This window comes from Rhamphochromis sp. 'chilingali' (genome assembly GCF_963969265.1).
Source record: "Rhamphochromis sp. 'chilingali' genome assembly, chromosome: 17".
In the NCBI taxonomy this organism is placed as follows: Eukaryota; Metazoa; Chordata; class Actinopteri; order Cichliformes; family Cichlidae; genus Rhamphochromis; species Rhamphochromis sp. 'chilingali'.
This window is the reverse complement of record NC_137944.1, coordinates 18,272,586-18,296,834: the sequence shown is the minus strand read 5'-3', so window position 1 is coordinate 18,296,834 and position 24,249 is coordinate 18,272,586. Positions and strand designations below refer to the sequence as shown.

The 24,249-nt window shown below is 40.7% G+C and overlaps 3 protein-coding genes across 8 annotated transcripts; 1 reads left to right on the top strand and 2 right to left on the bottom strand.

The window, feature by feature from the left end:
• Nucleotides 1-89: 89 nt before the first annotated feature.
• Nucleotides 90-8,293, bottom strand: LOC308384389 (regulation of nuclear pre-mRNA domain-containing protein 1A-like). The gene is made up of 7 exons (XM_080862915.1): nucleotides 7,891-8,293; nucleotides 5,644-5,773; nucleotides 5,038-5,144; nucleotides 4,664-4,758; nucleotides 4,343-4,469; nucleotides 2,736-2,911; nucleotides 90-1,083 (listed from the first exon to the last, which is right to left on the bottom strand). Exons 1-7 carry the CDS (start codon nucleotides 8,039-8,041, stop codon nucleotides 985-987), a joined length of 885 nt encoding a protein of 294 aa, XP_080719041.1. The 5' UTR covers nucleotides 8,042-8,293; the 3' UTR covers nucleotides 90-984.
• A 1,371-nt stretch (nucleotides 8,294-9,664) lies between these two features.
• LOC308384373 (uncharacterized protein) lies at nucleotides 9,665-17,083 on the bottom strand. 3 transcript variants are annotated; one of them, XM_080862884.1, is made up of 13 exons: nucleotides 16,799-17,083; nucleotides 14,962-15,143; nucleotides 14,805-14,882; nucleotides 14,573-14,715; nucleotides 14,361-14,483; nucleotides 14,214-14,271; nucleotides 13,910-14,068; nucleotides 13,721-13,771; nucleotides 13,354-13,490; nucleotides 13,131-13,238; nucleotides 12,930-12,987; nucleotides 11,577-11,642; nucleotides 9,665-11,499 (listed from the first exon to the last, which is right to left on the bottom strand). In XM_080862884.1, exons 2-13 carry the CDS (start codon nucleotides 14,969-14,971, stop codon nucleotides 10,358-10,360), a joined length of 2,133 nt encoding a protein of 710 aa, XP_080719010.1. In that variant the 5' UTR covers nucleotides 14,972-15,143; nucleotides 16,799-17,083; the 3' UTR covers nucleotides 9,665-10,357. The 3 variants fall into 3 exon arrangements, with proteins under 3 accessions (XP_080719010.1, XP_080719008.1, XP_080719009.1); XM_080862882.1 differs by having other exon boundaries at nucleotides 13,910-14,071; nucleotides 16,799-16,953; XM_080862883.1 differs by having other exon boundaries at nucleotides 13,910-14,071; nucleotides 14,962-14,995; nucleotides 16,799-16,926.
• A 316-nt stretch (nucleotides 17,084-17,399) lies between these two features.
• LOC308384374 (uncharacterized protein) lies at nucleotides 17,400-23,044 on the top strand. 4 transcript variants are annotated; one of them, XR_013969318.1, is made up of 4 exons: nucleotides 17,400-17,955; nucleotides 18,054-18,849; nucleotides 19,213-19,275; nucleotides 20,880-23,032. XR_013969318.1 is itself a non-coding variant. In XM_080862885.1 (3 exons), exons 1-3 carry the CDS (start codon nucleotides 17,814-17,816, stop codon nucleotides 21,276-21,278), a joined length of 492 nt encoding a protein of 163 aa, XP_080719011.1. In that variant the 5' UTR covers nucleotides 17,789-17,813; the 3' UTR covers nucleotides 21,279-23,031. The 4 variants fall into 4 exon arrangements, 1 of the variants encoding a protein (XP_080719011.1); XR_013969319.1 differs by having other exon boundaries at nucleotides 17,759-18,849; nucleotides 20,880-23,030; XM_080862885.1 differs by lacking the exon at nucleotides 18,054-18,849 and having other exon boundaries at nucleotides 17,789-17,843; nucleotides 20,880-23,031.
• The last annotated feature ends 1,205 nt before the right edge of the window (nucleotides 23,045-24,249 follow it).

The following is a 24,249-nucleotide window of genomic DNA, read 5'->3' as shown; positions in this document are numbered from 1 at the left end:
TCGCCACAGAGGCGTAAAAAAGGAACTCCCCCTGGTGTTCACATATTTAATTGCACTCAATAGCACATACTGCAGATAAGACGATAAAACATTTGTGCACTTTGTTTATTTGGTTCTAAGCATTTGCTTCATATTTACAAAAACAGCTTGTTTTTTTCCTTTTCCTTTTAAGTCTGACTTTGGAAACCGGGGCACTTCTCAAGCTGTGTGAGGCATCTGCACAGCATTCAGGAGACTTCCAAGATAAAACTATGGAGCGATACAGTAAACAAGACAACAAAACCCATTATCTCACCCTTTCCGTACTGTGGATATCTGACATAGCTCATTAATTTGAATGAGCAACATTTTCTTCACCATGTTGACACAATTACAAACCAAAAGCACTTATGACAAGGAGCAGGCACAACTCCATATTTACATGCAAACTACAATATGTACACTGACCAATGATTTACATTCCCCTTTCACAAACAGTAAATCATAAATACACACTTGGGTTTGCTTTAAGGAACATGGCTTCCTACTCAGTTTCAGACATTTGAGGCTATTATTACAAACAAGGATCTATAACCCTTAACTTAAGACAGTTAAAGGGAACGTAATGCCAGCAGAATACAGCAAATTAAAATGAATGATCACACTAGAGCAATGTACTCTGATGCATTATCTTAATCAGTATAAATAAAAAAATATCACACCAGATTCATCCATACAACTGGAAAGCTGGAAAGTTAGGCAGCTGGGGCCAAAGCACAACAGGCCTGTGTCGGGATGATTTTAAATCTTCTAAATGATAATAAGATGTTTATGTTCATAAACCCACGTGGATAAATAATTGGCTGTAGACAGAATGAGAACCACAGATTACTGCACAGAGACAAAGATACACCCCAAAGTCAGGAACAGAGGACTATGGCAAGGTCACAGATCAAATATTAAACAGGCGTCTGATCAGATGCGTCAGTAGCACGGGAGGTGAAGTCAGTTCGAAGAGTTGTAGTGTCCTTCTGGGAGATTGTTCAGACGTGATCGCAGCTCCTTTCGAACCTGGGTGACCCTCGCCAGTTTGCGTTTGTATTCCTGAAAAAGTCCACAATGACAGACAGCCATCAGACGCCAAAGATCCTGCAGTCTGAATCACACCGATTTATGGTGTTGGGTTTTTTTCCCCCTAGTCTCAGTAGCAGTATTACATGAGATAAATACACACACATATTGTAATTTTAAATTATAATGTAATATAAGAAACTGAAGTGTTGAATGTGCGCTTCATGGATTACAGACCAAGAGCAGCTTAAAGCTCCAGTTAAAGTTCAGATTTAAATTCAAGGATTTCCAATAAACATGTTTCATGTATTTTAATTAGTGGCCACCACTAAACAGTGTGTCAGGGTGTTTTAGTTTTATCCAAACACCCAAATCATTCAGCAAAAATGCCACGCTCTTTCTCTCCATGTTTATGAATGACTTTGCTCGACTTAGATCAACCTCCACTGTAATGAGCCACACTAAAGGGCACCAAAAAACATTTACCTTTGCAACAGCTTTTTTTTTCCCCTAATAAAAGACTGGCCACACAAACTGCATGCAAAGTACAGTGTAAGGTACTGAAAACAGGACTGCATGTGGACAAAATGATTTCACCTGATCCATGTATTTGATGTTTTTTCCCACCTTAATCTTGTCACATTTTACTTTCTGTGCCATGTTTCTCAAATGTGTTCAGTGACTATATCTGCCAGCCAATGCATGCAGTGTGTGTAGGTCATCAGTACTTTTTCAGCATAGATAACAGAAATGTCCAAATGAGGGAAGGGGAGAGGAAAAGAAAAAAAACAAACTATGTTCTCTTTGTGTCCCATCGTGTTGCAAATGACAAATCTCTTCAGAAAGCATAAAGCAAAAGTACCAAGAAAGATAAATGAACAAGATTTTAATCAAATTTGAATCTCATTAATTTATGTTTATTAATCATGACAATGATTATGATAAATATCTGATCTACATCTCCCACTAATCAGAAAATCCTAAAGTATATAACTGCCATTTACTGTCAACTCCACAACCAAAAGTACGTTTCATAAACCACCTTCAAACCTGAATAAGAGGGTAAACTGTAGGTGTTCGAGCACAAAAAAAGGACTCACAAAATCATTTTCACTTTTTATTTTCAGACTTTTTCTTTTCTTTTTTTAAAACAAAAGGTATTGACTGAGTGACGATACAAAGATGAGACGTGGGATCCTTGTGGTGCCCTGTAGATAAGATCTGAACAATTACCGTCAACGTGAAAAGCACAGCTTTGAGCAAACAAGAAAACTCAGTGGTTACATTTTTAAAGCTCTAACGGGTTCATTTTGATTACTACTTACCTCATAGGCAGGACACACTGAGTGAAGTGAGCAGAAAGAAAAAGGCTCAAAGAGAAAGCCAGTGACGAGGGAAAAGATAACTTAGACATTAAGTCTGTATCTAATCGAGAGGCTTCCCCTCAGTTTGCACATCAGCAGGGCTAACACTAAAAACATGCAGGGTAGCTTTATAAAAATAAAAAATAAAATAAAAAAGCATGACAGAAAGCGTGCAGCATGCTGAGAAACTTGTAAAAATACTTATAGAAATTTGTGCTCAAACGTAATTTGTCCACACAGCACAAAAAGATGAACACCAAGGAGAGGTGAGGCAGACAGGACGCACACAGACATATAACAGAGAAAAACTTATTCACGCACTTCAAGTTTCTGCTCATTCTGGGCCAGGCCGTCCTTCTGGCTCTGCAGGAAGACCGTTAGTGTACGCGTGAGCTGCCTCCTGTCGTCAATCTCTGCCGCCAAGCGGCCGCTGTAGTCTGCTAGCAGCATGCAGGCCTCCTCCACCAGCCGGGAAAGTCGCTCTCCTGATTCTTTATCTAAAGCACAGAAAGCACAGAGAGAGCAGAGAACAAAGCCTAAATGCACGTCACTCAGTTATGCATCAATCCTGGAACAATGTAAACAGCATCTGTATAATCAGTGCCAAATCAAACCTTCAATTTGTTTCTGCTGAGGTAAAGGCAAGGGCATTGTCAGACAGATACGAGGGAGACTCAAACACACAAACAATCATGTCCATGTAATCAAATCTGTAGTGAGTGCTGTGTGCTACACATTCATGTAAATGATCTCTCTTTGTCATAAGGTCAATATCTTTCAGAGCCATCCCCTCTCTCCCATAAATAAGCCTGCAGGTATCCTTCAGAGCGAAAGAACGTCAGCTGCAGAAGTGAGTGTTTGTTTGGCCCAACAAGGACGTCCAGGCGACTGCATATCCCATGTTTTTGTCTCGACTCTCCCTTGTTTGTGCACACCTTATTTCCTCTGAAATACAGTCGTGACAAAACTAAATACACCCCATGATTCAAAAGTTTATATCAACAAAGATGCGGTTTTGATTAACATTAGAATAGTTTTCAGGTTATTCCAACGGACAGAGTCCACAATCACTACTTCTGATGCACACCCGGTCATTTTGTTGTGCAAGTTGGTCTGAAGTATGAAAGAAACCAAACCACTCAGTTCAGAAAAGAGCCTCAAAGCTTACTCCTAAGAGGCTTTCAATGGGAAAAGAGTAAAGTAATCATTTCTTTTAAGACTTTATCAGTCTCTCATTTTGTCTGGAGGTATAGAATAGACTAGAATTCAACTTTATTGTCATTGCACATGCACAGATTGGCCCAATCGTCTTTACGTTGTTGTTTTAGTTCATTAAGACTTGAGGCAATTGTTTATACACAGCTCTCTGAGGGTCCCACCGCAGCAGTTCAGTCAGGTTCATGTCTGGACTGGACTGCAACACCTTGAATCTTATTCAGCCTCTCCGTTTTAAAATTTGCTGCAGTGTTTGAAATCATCATCCTCTTGCATGATCCGATTTTAGACAGGCTTTAGTTGGTGGACAGTTAGAGTGCACAGCTAACTAAGCAAGCCAAATCTTTAACTGCCTGATAATAAAATAGTGAGAACTGCTAGATTGTCTCCCAGCAGAAAAAGGGCATGACAACTTCAAACAGGAAATGGCCTTAATTCCCAGATTGCTGGCCAGGAACATTTGCTTAGAACAACTGTTCTAAGATCATTGTTGAGGTTTTTCCTCCTTTCCTTTTATAGAGGTCCTCACGCTTGCTAATGATCAGTTAATTCCTGTGGAAGCACTAAGAGTATACTTAATTTTTCACAGGAATCTAGATGTTAAGTGTTTTCTGTAATGTGCAGTATATCAGAGTGGTTCAACAACATTTTCTCAGTCTAAACAACACATGTTCTGTCTAAAGTTTGGTATAAAGTGCGCAGAGCTTCCTTACCTGTGATCCTGTGAAGCAGTGACGTGTCCTGCACCTCAGCAGGAAGGGAGGAGATGCGCTGACGCAGCACTGAGTCGCCAGAAGCAGCGTTCTCCAGCTCCTGCAGAGCTCGGATTAACTCTGCCGTCTGAGGTATAGCGAGCATGATAAAGGCAAGAGGTGAGGGGGGAGCAGAAGAAGGTATTTACACTCAGGAGGAGACACAAAGGCAAACATGAAAACACAGACAGCTGTAAATCATTAACTAGCATGTGTGTGGATCAAAGTGTTATATGATTAGCACTCTGTATTTATAACTGCTCTGTATAACAAGGACAGCACCTGTGGGGGCTCGGTTGGAGAGCTCTGGGAGGCAAAGCCTTCATCATCTGGCTGGATCTCCTCATATGACCTCTTCTTTGTCTTCTTTTCTCCATCTAAGATTTATAAAAAGCAAGAAAAGCAAAACATAACAAGTCAAAAGTCCAGTTTGAAGGTGTGCGTTTTATGTATTATACTACATCTTTAGCCACTTTAAAGCCACAAGCCTGATTAGCTGCATGTTTAGAAATAAAGCAAACATTTGCAAAATAGTGCAAGTAAATAATATAACTATGCTTATCAAGTTTAAACCTCTAGGCACACAGCACACTTGCTATAATTGAATGGTAAGCACTACTGACAAGCTGGTACAGGTTTTGGCTCGTTGAACTTACACAGGACTTGCGAGAGCTGATCGAGCAGGTTATTCTCATACACGGCTCTCTCCTGCCAGATGGATAAAACCCGACCCAGCTGTTTCTTACAGCCCTCCTCACCATCTCTGCACGGGAACACACAGGAAAGAAAAGAAAGAAAGAAAGAACACACGCTTTAAACAGCTTTGCAAACCTGAAGTCAGGACTGGACAAAATTGAATTAAAAAAAAAAAAAAAAAAAAAAAAAAAAAAAAAACAGTTCTTGGATAGAAATTCTTTAAATGGGGAAAATATTAGGGATGCACCTCATTTACCGCCACAGGCCAACTGGCCACTTCTGTCACATTTTCTTTAATGGAAATAAGTTCAAAGATGGACAGCTGATGGCCAAAATGTCATTTTAAACATTGTAATCAGCTCATAATACATCAGTGTGTGCATCCCTAGAACATACAGTATGTGTGTGTTTATACACGTCTTCTCATCAAGCCTACTTATGGCTGCCACCCTCAACCAGTTCTAAAATGTTACTTAAATTTCATACATTTAAAATCCAAAATGATGACAAAATGAGAAAGTTGACATCAGGACAACCATCCATGCCTTTGTCCAATAAAAACTGACCTGTACACATGTTTGAATGCATCAACGATGACTGGAGCAAAGTCCTGGGTGAACTCTGGTCCTTTCCTCTTGCTGTTTTGGATGACGTCATTGGCCAAATACAGGAAGGTCAGCTTGCGCGATACCTGAGCTGCACATGTTTGAAAAAAAACAAAGAAACACACATACTATCTGATTATGATTTACAAAAAGGTACAACACAACAATGCCTATTAATGGGCAAGCGCATTTTAACCACTAAAGAACTAAACACAAAAGTCATGACATACAAAAAATGAAATAGAGCCGATTTAAATCTTCAACAGTTTTTTTATTATTGTATATAGTATTTTATTCTATACAGTTGTGTACAGCATCTTATTCTTATTCTATTCCAGTGTTCTCTAATTTTTGCTATATAACTTTGCACTGTCCACTTTCTGCTGTAACAAAACAAATTTCCCACATGTGGGACTAATAAAGGTCATCTTATCTTTAATATGCAAAGCCACGTTTAAAAAATTCAAGATACTCGTTATGCTTCACTATAAGCAAGGCTATGACCTTTGCTAATTTAATATGAGCAATGCACCAGATGCACAGGCGAACTGTGCAGTCACATCAGCTGCATGATGCAGAACAAGGTGGCCCTGCAGAAAGAATAATTAAAAAAAAAAAAAGATTTAATCTGTGGATATTATTTCACAAGTTTAGTGCACGATATGAAGAAGCAATCTGACAAAAATGCATGTTCAGATTTGTATGCCCCAGGATTTTGAAGGCATCAAAGAGATCAAAAACAAAAGCTGATTCTTCTTACTATTTTTAACAATAGAGCACTGGCTCTTGCCTGACTTTGTTCTGGAGAAGCCGAGTGCCCGATTGAGTTCCAGTGAAGGATACTTACACCCCTTCTCGGTTTGTTGTTTTTATGATAAACTAACTGATGCACAAGCCTTTGTTGTTGTTGGACGAGACACAGTCGACACTGAGGTGAGTGTAAAGCTCCGTGGAGAGCCATTTCTATCCCCACTTGCCATTAACACTGGTCTCAGTCACCACCCAAAATACCTCACCCACAAGAGGTATCATTAGGTTGTTGACTAGCACCCCGAGGAAAAATGCACCATTATTAGCTACAATTACAGTAATGCCTGATGTCCCTACAACCCAACTCACTGAATAAATTCAACAACTCCATTATGTACCGTCTACTTAATAAACTTTGTGAACATTTTCTTATAAAAAAAAAAAAAAAAAAATCATTGACAGTCATCAGATACTATGAAAATCAGAAAAATGTTAGATCCACCAGTCATTGCTTATATTTTATCACACAACCATGTTCAATAGTCTTTCTCCAGTGAAATGATTGACACAGCTAAATGAGCCAAAAAAAGCAATGCAATTAAAGAATAAATATGCACTTACTCTTAAAACTGTTACATATGTTTAATTAAAACAATGTCATGTGGTTCGTTTAACATCGACACATTTACTTATGCTTCTCCTTATATAATATATGCACCATTGCAACTATGCATTTTTTAAAAATATTATTATTTAGGGCATTTCACTTTTATTAGGTGGTGCATTGATGATTAGAGGAGAGTGAGTGCGTCTTGTATGTGGTCATCTCAAGCAAACGGCTCTGGCTGTGAGCACAATCTCCACCCACGTGCTAGTCAAACCTTTTGTTTGTGCGGAGTAGCCTATCAGAAGAAAGCTGGCTTAAAGCAAAGCTATACTGTGTATGAATTGCGGTGATTTATCAAGGGTTAGTATAGGATTATTTTGATGAGTTAATCACGCAAAGCTACTGTAGCAGAGAAAAGAAATGAGCATAAGTGGCTTCCTTTATGCTTTATAGTAAAGCTCATTGTAACTGTTGATGTGGGTTTAATTTAAAGCTATTCCCTCAGGTGTTATAAAGTTTAATTTAGTGCAGCTTTAACTGATCGAGACTTACTATAAGCAAAGATGGGAGATTATGGAGATTTTCTAACACAAACACATTTAAGGGAACACACGTTGTCGTCACTTTTCGACAATGCTACTTAGACAAAGCAGTGAAAACCTTTGGCTAGTGACCGAAAGTTGCCAGCCTTTAGCAGCCACCGTGCTAACAGGGACTCTGTGTTTTAACTTTAACAGCAGTTTGGTCTGGCAGTTTTAGCCAGAGCTAGCCTGCAGCTACATGTTACTCACTCTCTGAAGCATGCTCGCTGTGTTTGTTTGGAGGAACTCCTCGGCTCTCACCAGCCTTACCTTTTTTCAGTTCGTTGAACCAAACGTTGACAATGGTCTTCGAGTGTTTTCTGTGGTGGATGAGCCACAGCGACAGTGTCTGTACACTTTGCTGAGAGTTGCTAAGCTCGGACAGTTTCTTCTCTAAAGCCGCCTCGGAGAAAGCTGACATCTCGGCGAGATTAGGGGAGGGAGTGCGAGGCTAGACGCTGGGAGAGGCTGCTGTAAGGTTTCTCCCAAATGTGTGGACTACAGCACGCTAGCCGGTCACAGGGTCTTTGCAGGAGTTTCAGCCATCCAAACTAAATGTCGCAACCTGACTCTGCTACACAAAAGGATGGCTGGTAATACTGACTAGCTATCTCCGTCCTCTCTGTGACTGCTCGGTTGCCTGTGCTTGGGACTGCTTCTTCCTCCTTATCTTAATGGCAGCTGGGGATAAAACTTTTGGTTACCTTAGCGCCACCTTCCGGACTGGAGTGCGGGTCGCATTGGTTATTACGCTAACCAACGTTAATATGCTTAAAATCTGAAGTTAAATACAAAAAATCTGCAATATTCATCTACCATTAGATAGTAATTCATTTTTCTGAAATGCTAATTTAAATATCAATCTCTATTGTTAATATATTGGACATCAGAAACATGTAATTCCACAAATTTCTTTACTATCCAGACTGACGAGTATTGCATATATTTATACAATCTAAGATTCATGATGTCCTCCTCCTCTCAACTTTTACTTCTGCCTCTTATTCCTCCTACATTTCTTAGGAGGCCACTGCAGTGATATCAACCTGTGTTTATTTTCTTCGTGACCACCTCTGTTGTACAATCAATCATATGCAGATATTTTAAAGTTGAGTACATGATATTGTGTTGTTCCTGTTCCAATCTATTGCCCAAAGTTTACATGCATCTGCATAAACATTAATATAATGTATTTTTTGATGTATTCACTGTTCATAATAAATATTCTGTGCATATAGAAATTAGTTACTATCTAGCACTACCTGGATTTACTGGAAGTGTGATTCACATTCATAGATAGCTCACAAATTTAGTACATGCTGTTTCCATAGGAGCCAGGTGCTGCTAATCAAATGCACTTGATTAACTGATCATCAGCAAGTGTGAGCACCTCTATATAAGCAGAGGTTTTGGCAATTTACTGGTAGGCAACTGATCTGTGTTAACACAATGCCACAATCAATCCAGCAGTAAAGAGCCCCAAAAGATTTGTGTCCAGTGTTGCTGCAAAGAAAAGATACAATTTCAAAAAGACTGAACAAATGTGGCTTGTTTGAAATGGTCGCCAGGAGAAAAGAACACGGCAGCACAGCTTAGGTTTGCAAAGTTGCACCACAAGACCTCAGAACTGAAAAGATGAGCTTGCACAGAAAGCCACTACGTTATTGCTGATAAACATGGTTCTGCAAGGTATTGAATAATGGGCGTACTACAGAGTCAAACTTACTCCAAAGCAAACACAGAACCATTAACGTGTTTTAATATTTACAGTAAGACTGGCTTTTTACAGTGATCTGCATTAATCGCTGAGTGGACAAAGTTTGTGTTTCCTCGCTGAATTTGAGCAAGCTTGTGAGTATTACGCCACAGGACATTACATAACCTACCGTGACTGCTTGAAAGGAAAAATAACAAACTCTTTTGTTTGAACCTGCAAGGAAAACGATATTTGGTCACATAATTGGTTAAAGTTCAAACTCTACTGGTGCAAAAAAAAATAAAATAAAAATTCAGCCACACGGGTCAGAACTGTTTTAAAAAACTGTTTTTTAATTTCATAAAAGCAGTCAAACATATCTCAATATTTCTCCTAAAAAAATACAGTGAATCCACTTAAACCTAATGTGATGTTTCACACATTTGTCTTGTTTTCTGGAGTTAAAAAGGCATAAATGTAGATTTAAAAAAAACAAACAAAAAAAACAAAAAACAAAACAAAACAAAAAAAAAAAAAAAAAAACACTGCTGTAACGGTCAAAAACAGAAAACAAATAGCCAGTTTGAACAACTTCATAACAAACACAATAAAAGAATAAAAATATACACACAGGCAGCTGTTTAGTGTTTACGGGCACGTTTCTCAGCCTTCACTGAATGTGAACTTGGAAATACACGAGTGAGTTCTATTTAGATGCCCAGTATCTTCAATTCTTCTACTTCTCTTATAACGACTGGATTAGTGGATAAGGAGTGCTGTTTCACCTCATTGGTGCTCTTTGACTTTCAGTCTCCACAAAGTTTAAACCTAAAAGTCCCAGCAGACAAAAAAAACAAAACAAAAAAAAAAAAAAAAAAAAAAAAACCCGACACTGCTTATATTACTGCACCTCCATCAGCAGGCTCACATTCATTACAGAAATCAGCAGAACTATAATAAAAAAATAAAGAATATTAAAAAAAAAAAAAAAAGTCACATTGCAAGTAAATCCCCCGCTGGACCATCCAAATGTGATTTGATTCAGCTGAAATACAGATCAGTTTGGGACGCAGCACACTGAGGTTTAGAAGGTTGGCTGAAGGCATAAGAGTGTGTTAGACTCCAGTCCGTAACACTACTGCAGACCGGAGGGAGAAAGTGCTGGCCAGGGTTTGCCAGAGAGCCAGTGTTGTAGCTGGGGTAAGACATCCACCCACGCTGTCCTTGACTGGCTTCATAAGATGTAGTCGGTATCCCATAATTGTGTGGAGCTGCCTGGGCACAGTCATTGGTGAGCGCTGTGTAGTGTGCAATGCTGCCGCTGTACACACAGGGATCTACTGATTGAGTTAGCATGTTCACACCAGCACTATTTATACAAGGACCCAGATGACCCCATACATCGTAATACCCACTTACACTGCCCGTCTGAAGACTTGCATTATCGCACGGCATGTGCGGATTCTGAAAGTGTTGTTGGTAATAATGTGGACCAGCGTCTATGCGTGCCTCTTCTCTCAAACCCTGCTCTCTTGTTCCATTCTTATCCTCTGCAGCTGGCTTATACCCCTCCTCGGTCCAACACTCCCTATGTCCGTAGGAAGAGTTAGAGGAAGATGGCACAGCAGGAAACACTGCTTCATTATGCATCTCTTCATTTTCCCACTTTTTAGAAGATATCTCGGCTGACTTTTCTTGGTCGTCATGATGCCTGTTCTCCCTTCTTTCCCAGTAAACATAGTCGTTTCTCCCTGTTATGTCTTCAGACTGACTGATGTGCACGCCGTCACTGACATAACCATCTCTGTTTTGAAAATGGGGGATTGTAAAGTTTCCTTCTGGCGTGTACCCACCAGTCTCTGGACCTCCATCACAGGGGCTGTGCTGTAGTGGAGAGGTTTCTGCATGGTTTAGTTCAGATGACAAACCATCACAGTCTAACTCCACAATCTCTGACCCCGGGGAGGACGTGAGATCTAAATTAAAGGGAGGGGATGTAGCTGATGGAGGGAGGCTTTTGCTGCTGAAAGACATCCTCTTCATCAGTAATAAACCTTTGGTAATAGGCAGGCTGACATTAAAAACAGTCTCTCTCTTTGCTTTTACTCTTTTCTTCCTCTTTGACTTCATTAAAGTGCATTTCTCTGACATGCCTTCAGCGGATGTCTGGTTCATGCTCAGCCCTTAGACATAAAGAAAAGGAATAAGTTAAAAGCAGTTTGCTGAGAAAGTGTGAACTCTAGCTTGCAAAGATACAAACCTTTGGCATCCACTTCCTTTTTTTTAATGTCAGCACCTTTCCATCCAGATTGCAGCATCTTTATGCCTGGAAAATATCCAAAACAATACAGTGGCATACAAAAATAAAATAAAATAAAGAAATGCAAGGAACACTGGGTGGGGGGGGGGAAAAAAAAAAAAAAAAAAAAAATTCAAGTGGGCATTAATGAATACAAGAAAATCTAGAGAGCCGACATCCCTGACAAGTGGGAAACTGCACTGAACAAAGGACACACTCTGCATGGTGAGTGCCAAAGATGCACTGACAAAACGTGATCCAGGCAAAATTCAGACGGCATAAAAGTTACACTTCTCTGTAAAAATCCAGTTATAGCATAACTGTACACATAAGTATACAGTTGTATAAATATACATACACTCGCTTACATTTTTAAATAAGTGGTGGTAAAGGTTCCACAATGTCTTTTGACATTTTTAAATTGGTTGGGATGTTCAGGAATGACCCAGGAACACATTCACGGTCCACAGGTTTATACTGCAAGAAAGAAACCTGTGCTCCAAAAATTGACACCGTCAAGCTGAACATAAAACCAAAGCGTTTTATGGTCAGAAAGATTGAGCTGTTTGCAGCTATGAAGGTGAGGTTTTCAAACCTGAGAGCATGGCACCAACTTTCAAGTATTGTGGTGGTAGCACATATTTCAACTTCACCTCAAATTAACAGCTAGATGGTTCAAATTGAACACAGATGTGCCAATAATATAATGGTTCAAAAAGTTAATAAAAATTGGTTTTGGGGATGGATAAAGCAGGCTAATATTAAGCTGCTGGAATGGCCTTCCCGAAGTCCCGACCTCAACTAATTTGTAAATTTGTGGACTACACTTAAAGCTGGTTCTGTGCCAGGAAACAAACAGATTTAAATGAACTCAAAGAATCAATCACTTCACCCTGGAAAAAGAACAGTTCAAAGAAATCATTAAAAGCCCAGAAATGCCATGATATTCATGCCCAGGATGACTGGATGTAACCTTCTTCTCTCTTTTTTTTTTTTCTCCTTAAAAAAGATTTCTGACCACAACTGTATTTAGAGTATAACACTTTCAACAAATCACTGAGTGGGTACCTGTGTCTGTGCCTGTAGAACAACTCTACGATAGGTCTATTTTGTCCTGCTTTTTAACTGAATGTTTCAATAATGACACGTCAGGAAAAAAAAAAGCCTGTTTTTTGCAGTGGTTTGATCTATCACAGACCTGCTGTCAAAAAAAAAAAAAAGGAGGCAGGTAAATGTTATACTTACAAGAGCAGAGATGTAGAAAATGAAGTGAATGGTTTATGGCCAAGCAAAAGAAAAATAACCCATACTTACACCAGTGGTAACTTTTGCCAGTGAGTAGCGCACAAAGGTTTTCTGGAACATGCACTACCTGAGAACATGAGAGGTTTATAAACTAAAGGACAGACAAGTACAGGTGAAACCAAGACTGTTTGGGGGAAAAGACACTGAGAGTCACGTCACATGTGGCAGAATCCCAGCAGGAAATTCTGTGCTGCAAAGAAAAAGGGATACCTTCAACTCTCCTCGCCCCGTTTCTCGCTCCACTTTCTTTGCCAAAGACTGAAGAAGGTGAGGTTTGTCTTTAAGCTCCGCAGTCACCTCCTCAGGATGAGTTTCCATCTATAAAAAATTATATTCACTAACTTTAAACTATACTTACCTCGCTTTTTGCATGCATAATACTAAAGAACCTTTGCTATAATCTATTCTGGTAACTGATCCAGAACAAACAGACCAAATAGTTGATGAGGTGTGAGGGGCTGGTCAGGTGTTCAGTGATGTCCTTCTTGTTGGATTTGATGCGGCAGCAGTGGCATAAGAAACAGTAAGAGCAGCCATCTTCACTTCTATACTCGACCACACAGTCGAGACCTGTTGAAAACATGAGAAACAAAAAAAATAAAGAACATTTCCATTTCATGGGAATTACGATCACCAGCTGTGGTTCGAGACTGGAGTTGGACTGTGAGATGAGAAACTTTACTGGAGAGGCACATGAAAGAGTTTGCAGTCCGCCACAACCGTGCAACTTCAAGGCCTTTTTTTATTATTATTTTTTGTTTTTTTTAACTCTTTTGGTGCCATTCTTTGTGTGTTCTCACCTATGAGAGTCTTGGTTCCAGTGTAGTCATCAGGAAAGCTGCTGGTGTGCTCTGAAAACACAAAGGGTTCGGGAGAATCCAACTGGGATGTGAACGGGTTGACTAAGTAGACCTCTGACTTAACAGAAGGATCAAAGTTTGCATGCATCAGCTGCGGTGCTGGCTTGTTAGTGTGCGCTGAGATCTTGCCTGAGTTTGTGTCAGCCTTGAAGGATTTCTTGGACCGTGTGGGCTGGTTCTGTGCAAACACTACAGTCCTCTGGGATTCAGTGGGATAGTGCAAAGCTGTAGTCTCTGGATAACTCTCAGTTTCACCCTGTGCATCTCTTAAGGAACCTATGAGAGTTGCTGCTGCAGTATCAGAGAGATGAAAAGATACTTATGAAGGGAAAAATAATCACGTGCATGCAGAAAAATTGCCAAAAACATAAAAAGTGAGAGTAATCAAGACAAGACAGTGAGATGGGGAAAGAACAGTCAAACATTCACTGACCGTCATTTTCACTGGATGTTTCCATCCTCTGGTATACACCATCTTCAACCTCTAACAACTTCGTATGAAGGTGCAAAAACATATGAGCATCCACAATAATTTGCAGTTTATGACTACAAGAAAGCACGCACAATAAAAGCAACAGACCTGGATGTCTCCCGGTCCCTCTTTTTCCTCAAGCTTCTTGGCCATCTCCATCAGCGGCCACGCCAGCTTGGACAGGTCGGAGCTCTCCTGCCATTTTGATACCAAGTGAGGGTGCCAGGTTTTCTTTTAAAAACAAACAAACCATAATCTGTTAGTAAAATCCAACGCAGCACATGATCTGCTGTCACCAATCCTTCTCCAGTACTACTTACAATGTAGTTGAATCTGTGGAGACTTCCCAGTATGTGGTTACGCATGTCAGCCTTACTGAGGCGACACACGCACGCCCCACACACGTACAGCGCTTCTGTGCTCCACGCACCAGCCTTCACACATTCTGTAATGCAGCCCAAGCCTAAGTGCACATTAAAAACACATATTACTTCAGCACACACTGAATAAAGAACCGTTTACACACTAAAAGTGGGATTTGCTGCGGCACACCTATTATGGGTTGTAGTCTCTCCTTGTTGCTCAGGTACGCCTTCAGAGAATCCAGCAGCTGGCTTCTTCTTAAAACACCTACAAATGGAGGAATTACAGAAAGAGAATGGGCTATATGCAGCAAGCTTACATACAGTTAGTAGAAGGCATGACTTACCTGGCTGCATGCTGCAACTGTAGAAAAACACCACCTGAAAACCCAAGATGGAGCTTGAGTTTCAAAGCAATGCTGGTTTGTTCACCTCATGCAGAGTTATGGTAGAGACACGGGAGATGTCTCCTGGTAGGGAGGGGGATTCTCATACTGTGTGTGTTGGCTAATCGCTCTTTGGGAATCTCCTTGTTGGTACAAAAATACAATTTTTGTCAATCGCGGTGTGTTATCGTTGGCATTTTTATAGATTCAACTAAGGGAATGGGAACAAATTACAAACCCAATTAAAAAAAAACAAACTCTGGATGCTGTAAATAAACGAGTTTTTTTATTAGTAAAATATAAATAAAAATGCAATGTTATAAACCTACATGTTATTCACAACTGAAATTAAAGCATGAAAGTTTAAACAAGTTTTGACTCTTTCACTGAAAAGAAATTCAGCTCGTTTTCAGTTTGACGGTAGCCAAACTCTAGTCCACACTTTTCAGATGCTCACAGGAGAAACAGCTCACGGGCTACACTTTCTGCTCAGATGCTGCTAAATGTGGACCACGCTTCACAGTCCTAATAAATAATGACCCCAAGCACGCTGCAAAAGCAACCTGAGCTTTTCAAAACAAAGAAACAGCTAAGGCAAGTGTCGGACCGATTGTCCCTCCCTGATTTTTGGATTCTGACCTGGTAAAAGAAACAACTCGAGACAGAACGCTTCAATCCAACAATTCTTTATTCACCATGTACCTGGGAGATGCGCACAGCGCGAAACCTCCTGCAGAGCCGATGGGTGCGCCCTCAGTCTGTTACAGATATAGTATTTCTTACCAGATTTCCTCCTTTCACACCTGCTTTTCCTGTATGCTTAGTACTCTGTGTTGTTGTCCAAATTATTCATGCGCAGTTTCAATAAAAACACCTCCTTGCGTGGTTCTCCTCCCCAACTTCTGCTTCCCTGCACGTGCCCTCATTTCTTACCTATGCAGGTGGCTTTTAAATGAACTCTTTAGGCACCTTAAGCTTCGCTACCTAGTTCTGCTTTCCACTCTATACTTATCCAGATGTGTTAGACAGCTGTTAGTGATGCTTTTTCTGCACCATTTCCTGTAAATGCTGTTTTCTCTCTCTGACTATTTTTCTCCTACAGCTTCACACAGAAGGCTGTCTTTGCACAAAGGCCTGACCCTAAGATAATACATACTACAATGCAGCTAGATAATATTATTACTCTATATAACCCAGCAAGCTAATACTATCACATATAATATAACATAACTCCACACAAGTCAACTGATCTCAACCAAGTAACTGAAGGTGGCTGCAGTAAAGCACCTGATGATGCCCATGGGTTAAAAACATCAAACACAAGAGTTTCATCCAAGTATTAAAAACAATCCTTATTTGAGTTAGTACGGTTACTTTTGAGCCTCTAAAAATTGAGAGGGTGACTGTGTATAAAACTCGAAATTATTCTAAATTCAGAAGTTTTGTAAAACTCCTTGAAATAAAGCTGAAAGAAAGATGGGAGGAAATGCAGCTGCAATTACACTGTCACCATCGGGTGGCGCTGCATGTCAGTCTGTTAAAGCAGCTTCCTGCCGTCCTGGACACGACGCAAAACAAAGGTCCACATATTGCACAAAATATCAGAGGATTTGTTGCTGTGACTTGTCTCAGAGTTGACTAAAAAAAAAGTCCGTTTTAACTAATGAACTAATTAAACTTTAGGAGGAACGTGAGCAGGAACATTAAACAAACGCGGAGCCGCTACTTTCTGGATAACAAAGTTTCTCCGTGGTGTCTAATACCGCAGTATGCTGAAGCAGTTAGGTTGGGTGCTTACCTGTGGAGCTGGAGGGTCTCGCAGCTGCAGTGAGCTTTAACCGTGGATTCAAACGACGCTGGTAGTAGTAAGACAGCGTAGCGTCACATGTTCCGTCCGCTGGGTAGTAATGTGGTCTATGCCACACCCACCTTTATAATGAACGCCAAGCAATCGCATCTAACCTGCTTCACCCCCATGCTTTGTCTAATCTGTTCATTCTTTAAAGGTAAAAAGTGAAAGACACGCTGATCCTGCTGCAGGCTGTTGATGTCAGAAAATTAGGGCTCTTCTGCTTGTTTCCTCGTTGAAGTATCTTGAAGTTTGTGACTTCACAGGATTGTTTCAAAAACCCTTGTCTTCAGAGAGCTGGCCAAGAGAGGGAGTAGCTGTGCTTCAAGGGCTGTGGAAGACCAGTTGTGCCACAACTCTCCTCATGTCATTATTGTCGATCCACCTATGTGCATCAGCAGTTTGTAACGAATTTTCTTATAACTGCACACCCCTTCAGACTGAATTCAACTCATCTTCCAGTCATAATCTTTTATCACAAGGCCGACATGTCCTGTTTGTCCTGTCTGTTCCCAGCACACAGACAGAAACAGCAGTGAAAGGATGAGATATTTTGCAAGCTGCTTGAGGAAATAAACGACTTTATTATCCCAAACTGAAGATTAATGTACAATTTGTTCAATATGAGTCTTTGAGAAATCTTTATTTGTAACTTATATTAGCTTTCTTGTTTTTTTTCCCCCCTTTGAGCCTACATACATTAATACCCAATTTTCAGTTGGCTATTGTTTTATTTCTATGCTTTCTATTATTTCATCGACCTGAAACTTTTTTTTACTTTTTTTTGACTGTTTGAATGTTTGCTATTTGTGTGACACACTACTAAAATTATAAAAACCATACAGTGCTTGGTTGAGACGTAATAGTTTAACAACAAAAGTATAGCTATCCCCCCCCCAAAAGAAATGGTTTGGTCCAGCCCACCTCTCCCCTAACTGACTCTAGCGCCCTTTCTGCCAGAGCGATGGTGGCCGAGAAGCAGCAGAGCGGATGTGTGAGTGCGTAGCTTAAAACAGGACATGTTAGCTGCATTTAACCTTCAGTTACTCTTTATATAGGTAGAAGTCAGACCATGTTTCTTTTTAGCTGAAAAACATTACACCCAGGTAACCTGCAGTGTTGAAAACGTTTTTTTCGACGATATGTCTGTGAAGATTCTCAGTCATCCTGTACAGCATACACTAATTGTTAAGTTTGTGTTCAGGAGTTTTGTCATTCGGATGAACTGGTTTTTGTCTGAGTGTGTTGCTGGGTCTGTAATACACTGGGATGTCGTGCTTGGAGAAAACTCTCCTGAGTTTAGTTTGTAGCGAGGAATGCCCAGACCTCTACATTGGAGAGACCTAACAGCCACTTCACAAGCGCATGGCACAACATAGAAGAGCCACCTCCACGGGACAAGACTCAGCAGTCTATCTGCATCTAAAGGGCAAAGGTCACTCTTTCGAGGATGCCAATGTTCACATTTTGGACAGAGAAGACAGATGGTTTGAAAGAGGAGTAAAAGATGCCATTTATGTCCATTGTGAGCGACCATCTTTGAACAGAGGCGGTGGTTTACGACACCAACTGTCTGCCATCTATAATCCAGTTTTGAGATCCCTTCCCAGACGCCTTAATGCCCACTCACACCCTGGGCCATCTGACATCAAGAAATCACATGATAGGGTGGGGCCAGGTTTCACAATGAGCTCACCCGAAACCCTGGCTGATTGTGACCCACTCCCGTTTTCACACCTTGGCTCATGTGATTAGGTAGAGGATCATTAGGGGGTCCATTTTGTCCCTCTTGAGGGACTACTCCCACAGGGTTTAAATCTGGGACTCTCCACCATTTGACCTTAGAACTGAAGAAGCTTCTCCGATGAGAGGTGAAACGTCTTCAAGCAACTTAAAGAAGTCCAGATGCTTTTCTTTCCAAGCTCCTTCGACTTTTACGACGATGTTTGCTACCCTACAGTCCGTTGGTTATTTTGTCATGTGACGATATTAAACCCAAGGTACTAACTAGCTAACTGACTGGATGCCCATTAGCCTTATAACTCCTGTTGTGTGTGTGTTTGTGTACAGAGACAGCCAGGTTCATAATGGATATAAGGGAGTTTTTTCAAAAAAAAAAAAAAAAAAGGAGCCACATCCAGGTAAAAGTGTAAGATCAAATGATCCATCAGTCAAGAATAATGTTGGATCAGTGTTTCAATATTTATTGCTTTTATTAGGTGTACATGTGGTTTGGTTATTTGCCTTTTGGTTGAAAGTACACCGAGAGATGACTTTTTTATTAGTGATCTTAATAGTATTGTTTTCATATTAATGTAATTTTTCATCTAATTGAATCCAATCTATTTGTGTATGATTGTCAGTCCAAAGAGGGAGAGACGAAAGAGGGGAACGTGAGGAGAAAGGGCAAGGTCAGGAAGAACCAGGTAAGAAAATAGACAGGGAACAGTGACAGGCACAACAGAAACTGTTAAACTGACAAAGAAAAAAAGACTGAATTTTACTCATACAATCAGGAAGTTGTGTTCTCCATATATTAAAGCTGCTATAAGGAATCTGAAAAACAAACCGGGTTGATACATTTTTTTTTACCCTCTTTAACAACATTCCAACATAACATTATAATTGATTGGGGAGATTAAAATTATTGATATATTTTAATGTGGTTCAGCCAAAACTCTACTAAAACCGCAGCCAATAATAGGTAGGCCAACTTTTGGACCATCTAGTTGTCTTTATGACTGCTGTAGTACATGCACCACATTTGCGCATCAGAAAGTGCCAAACAGTGAGAAAATGTCAAGCTCTCCCAAGTACCACTATGAAAGCATGAAACTCATAAATCTTACAACACAAAATTCCAACCTGTTACTAAAGTGAAACAGGAAATAGGTTAAAATAAAAGAAAAAATCTAAAAGATCCCTTCACCTGAACTCGGCCAACTTCGACTGACTCCTTCGCTACAGCCCTTTTTATTGTCACATACATGAATATGCGATTGCAAATACACGTGACATTCTCAAGCAGGCATATCTGCATCAATGTATCTGTATTCTGTGTGTGGGGATGTGTGTGTTTTCAGCCATACCATACATAGACATACAACCTTTCAATGAACTTAATGTGTGTGTATGAGGTATGGAGAAAAGGTATGCAGAAAAGCAGAAGTAAGCATCTTGCTAAACGATAAAAACAGGAGCTTGCAATAGTTCATGTCTCAAATGAACATTTAAAGGTGTGAAGTCTCACACTTTTATAGAACAGAACAGTCTGGTTTCTAAAGCTATAACGGAAATTATAATGTCGAGGCCGCTTCCTCTCATCTCATGGTACACAAGTGCAGACCTGATCAGACCTAATAATGAAAATGATTTTTATCAGCATACAAATGATTATATATATCTAAGCATAAATGACAATATAAAAAATATCAACTCTCACAGATAGAATGTCTGACCCTTAGTAGTCTGCAAAGACTATGTGTGGTATGCCAGGACACTCTGGAAAAGAGTGAACGTACTCCTCTTTTATGGTACACAGAGTGTCCTGGCATACCACACATATTCTAAGGTCATGAGAGAGGTCGCACCTTCTCTTTCTGATATGTGGTATGGTAAACACATCTATATCTGTTTGAGTATGTTTAGGTGAACTGCTGGACTCCCTAGTGCCAGCAGGTCTGGGGAGCCTTCGCAGGGTCACCTTTTGACACACACACACATACATAACACTTCTATTTTTGGAGTGTATTTTTTATGTATCTGTATTATATTATACATACACATTAAAAGTGAATCTCTGTCCAAAAAATGCACTCACTTTACTTCTTACTCACTATGAGCATCATTCATTATTCTCCCCCAGTAATTAAGATTAGGATATGTATTTTTTTATTCCAATCCATTCTTCTTTTGCAATAGTAGTCTTTTAAGATTATTTAAATAACCTTTATCAGATTTGATGGTTTTGTTACAGACTTTTCAAAAAAGTGTTTTGCTTTTCTTTCACAAATGTGGGGATTTGGGGAAGAGAGCGGAACCGGCTGTTCAAACCCCCCCAAGGCTGCCCGCTGGAATCGAAGCAATGGAACGAGGCGCAACCTCTCACAACGAACCTAATATGGTCAACACCTTGGAGACGCTTGCAGCTGCTGTGAAGGCTCAAAACAACACCATTGAGCGTATGGGGGGATACATCAGAGAGAGGCCTGCTCAAAATGAGACCCTTGAGCGACAGTTGGAAGACATCGCGGAACGGATCACTGCAGTTGTGAGGTCTCAGAATCAAAAGAATGATAACACCATGGAACAGAAGTTTGATACCATCATGGGGAGGCTCGCGACTCTCCAACGGGAGATCGAGAGACCAGTGTCGGTGTTAGGGCAGCCTGAAAATTCTCCTGGGCTGCTCGCAACAAAATCAACATGAACATTGCGGATCCCCATCACGGCGCCAGCTGCAGGCCCAAGGCTGGAGCCAAACAATCACTCCCTGATAACAACTGTGTTACGGCTATTCTTCCCATCCCATGCAAGGACACCTGGATTGGCTGGAGGACTGTTTACTTAGCCTGATAGGGCGAAGGACACTGTCTCAGCTGAACTATGGACACGCACACACATACACTTACACTGATAGGCACTCACTCATCCCCCCTCCCTTTCCAACGCCTTTGATGCTTGTTTCCTGCGAGGGAACACGGCGGGTCTGTGTGCCGCGCTGGAATGGTAGCGCTGTGCAGGGCGGCTGCTGTGTTCGCTTCGGATTACTCCTCACCCCCCACCCACCCCTGTGGCTTGTCATGTCTTCACAATGTTGTGCTGTGGACATTTATGTGCTTTTTTGTGCAGAGGAGTTTTTTTGTTTCCTGTTCTCATGCTGTCCTACCATGGAAGCATAGCATGAGTAGGGGTCTCTTTTTTTCCTCTTGTACTTTCCCCATTTCACTGCAGGGCAACCTGCATGTGACGAATAAAGCTTTGATTGATTGAAATTGTGTTAAAATGCACAAAACAGCGATGTGATGTTTTGTGACGAGGACCCAGGCACAGAGAGACTTGATGAATTTAAGAATCTTATGATTTAATTAAAAAAAAAATTGCAGACTTGCACAGAGATGGTAAAATTATGATGACTGATAACAGACACAAAGACAACAGACGACGAGGACATTGAGTAGGAGGGGTTTAAATGCACCTAGGAGACAGTCAGAGAGAACTCGGGACGACTGGAGACATTTAAGGATGCAGGGACTGACAGGGAAGGAGTCTCATCGTGATGAGTAAAGATGATCTTGCATGGCTGGGCAGCTCTCTGGGTTCTCAGCACCCTCAAAGCTCTGATCCTAGAATCGCCTCTGTGCTAACATTTCTTTGAAAACAAAGCCAGAAGGGGCCTTGCACAGACTTTAGTGTTATCTCATGAGAAGAATGACCTTGTGTCTTCCACAAATGCTGCGGAGACAAAGCAAAAAGGTTTCAACAAACATGAGGGAGGCTGTTTAGGCCAGCTGGTACCAGTCTAAGGACAGCCTGAGGAATGGTAAGAAATGCGATACAAATGTAATCCTATTCTGATTTGTGATATAAGGGATACTGTACAAGTTTCTGTCCATGCTTGTAAACAATAAAGATACTATGACTCTATATGTACTATGATACTATGTAACTAAAGAACTGCATTTCTAACCTTGCCTGTGGAAAACTGTTCATTTCCCCAACAGCACACACATACAGTTTTGCTCTCGTTTTTATGGCGAGTGAACTACTCAGCCTAATTTCTATAAAATGAAAATCCTGATCTCGTCCCTTGTTGGAGTTCAGCTATGAAAAAAAACTGCTTTCCAGGCACCTTTTTACCACTATCAGTGGTAAAAAGGTGACCTGTAAGACTCCACTATCTCACTCCCGAGTCAAAGCATCGTCCATCAGAGGAGCACAGGCACCGTCCACCTTCCACTGAATTCAAAATGTGGCCATGAAAACTCTGTTGATTAAAACACAGCACACCGAGAATATTTCTCTGGCAGATACTCACGTTTACTATATTGATGAGTCGTACCTATTAATATATTGAGATACTAAGTCGCTCCGATGGGTGTCCGCGTTGAATAAAACTTACAGTAGGGAGTGATTTGAGTTCTCAAATGGAGTATAAAGGTGGTAAAAAACATATCAGTCTGTGTTTTGTATATATCATTTTAAAGACTCCAGAATTTATTTATTTTTAGTGTAAATGATGTAAAATCAAAAACATAAATGGCTGACCCTGGGACTGAGCTCCTCTCTTTGTAACTGGGTTCTGGACTTCCTGACCAACAGACCGCAGTCTGTGAGGATCCACAACGTCTCCTCATCTTCCATAGTCCTCAACACTGGCTAGCCTCAGGGCTGTGTGCCAAGCCCCCTCCTGTTCACGCTGCTTACATATGACTGCTCACCCAACCACCCAGGCTGTCATATTGTAAAGTTTGCAGACAATGATGAGACTGGCTACAGGAAGTAGGTGGAACACTTAAAGGATTGGTGGAGGAAAAACAACACTTCCAGCCTGATAAGGAAGTCTCACCAGAGGCTCTACTTCCTGAGGAAGTGGAAGCGTGTGGGAATGGAGAGCTCAGTCCTCATCTCATTTCACAGATGTGCGGTGGAGAGTGTTCTGTGCTCTGGTATCAATATGTGGCACGGAAACGGCACTGTGGCAGAGAGGAAAGCTCTACAGAGGGTGATGAAGGCTGCACAGAGAGTTGTCGGAGGCAGCCTCCCAACCGTCACAGACATATACACCTCCAGAGGCAGGAAGATGGCCACCTGTATCATGAGGACCCCACTCACCCAGCACACACACTCTTTGTCCGCTCCACTCTGGCAGGAGGCTGAGGAGCATCAAGTGCAAAACCACCAGACTGAGAAACAGCTTCATTCCAGAAGCTGTGAGACTTTCTCAATACATAAATGGACAAGAACTGCTATTGTAGCACCTTAATCACTACTGACACTGTCATTTTATCAGTGCTGGTCACCATGCCCTTTGCTGCTAAAGTATTTATTTACACCTACAGGGAGTGCAGAATTATTAGGCAAGTTATATTTTTGAGGAATAATTTTATTATTGAACAACAACCATGTTCTCAATGAACCCAAAAAACTCATTAATATCAAAGCTGAATGTTTTTGGAAGTAGTTTTTAGTTTGTTTTTAGTTTTAGCTATTTTAGGGGGATATCTGTGTGTGCAGGTGACTATTACTGTGCATAATTATTAGGCAACTTAACAAAAAACAAATATATACCCATTTCAATTATTTATTTTTACCAGTGAAACCAATATAACATCTCCACATTCACAAATATACATTTCTGACATTCAAAAACAAAACAAAAACAAATCAGCGACCAATAT

Bases quoted from the DNA above. Each gene is read 5' to 3' on its own strand.
- LOC308384373 (XM_080862882.1), bottom strand. The intron at 14,272-14,360 runs GTCTGTTGCTTT...CTTCATACGAAG, and splicing joins AGGGACCGGGAGACATCCAG to TTGTTAGAGGTTGAAGATGG. The intron at 11,643-12,929 runs GTAAGTATGGGT...GATATTTTCCAG, and splicing joins TGGCAAAAGTTACCACTGGT to GCATAAAGATGCTGCAATCT.
- LOC308384389 (XM_080862915.1), bottom strand. From the start codon at position 8,041: ATGTCAGCTTTCTCCGAGGCGGCTTTAGAGAAGAAACTGTCCGAGCTT. The intron at 4,470-4,663 runs GTGCTGTCCTTG...GCTATACCTCAG, and splicing joins CTCCAACCGAGCCCCCACAG to ACGGCAGAGTTAATCCGAGC. The intron at 1,084-2,735 runs GTGCGTGAATAA...GGACTTTTTCAG, and splicing joins AGAATGAGCAGAAACTTGAA to GAATACAAACGCAAACTGGC.
- LOC308384374 (XM_080862885.1), top strand. From the start codon at position 17,814: ATGGTGGCCGAGAAGCAGCAGAGCGGATGT. The intron at 17,844-19,212 runs GTGAGTGCGTAG...TATGATTGTCAG, and splicing joins AGAAGCAGCAGAGCGGATGT to TCCAAAGAGGGAGAGACGAA. The intron at 19,276-20,879 runs GTAAGAAAATAG...GATTTGGGGAAG, and splicing joins GCAAGGTCAGGAAGAACCAG to AGAGCGGAACCGGCTGTTCA.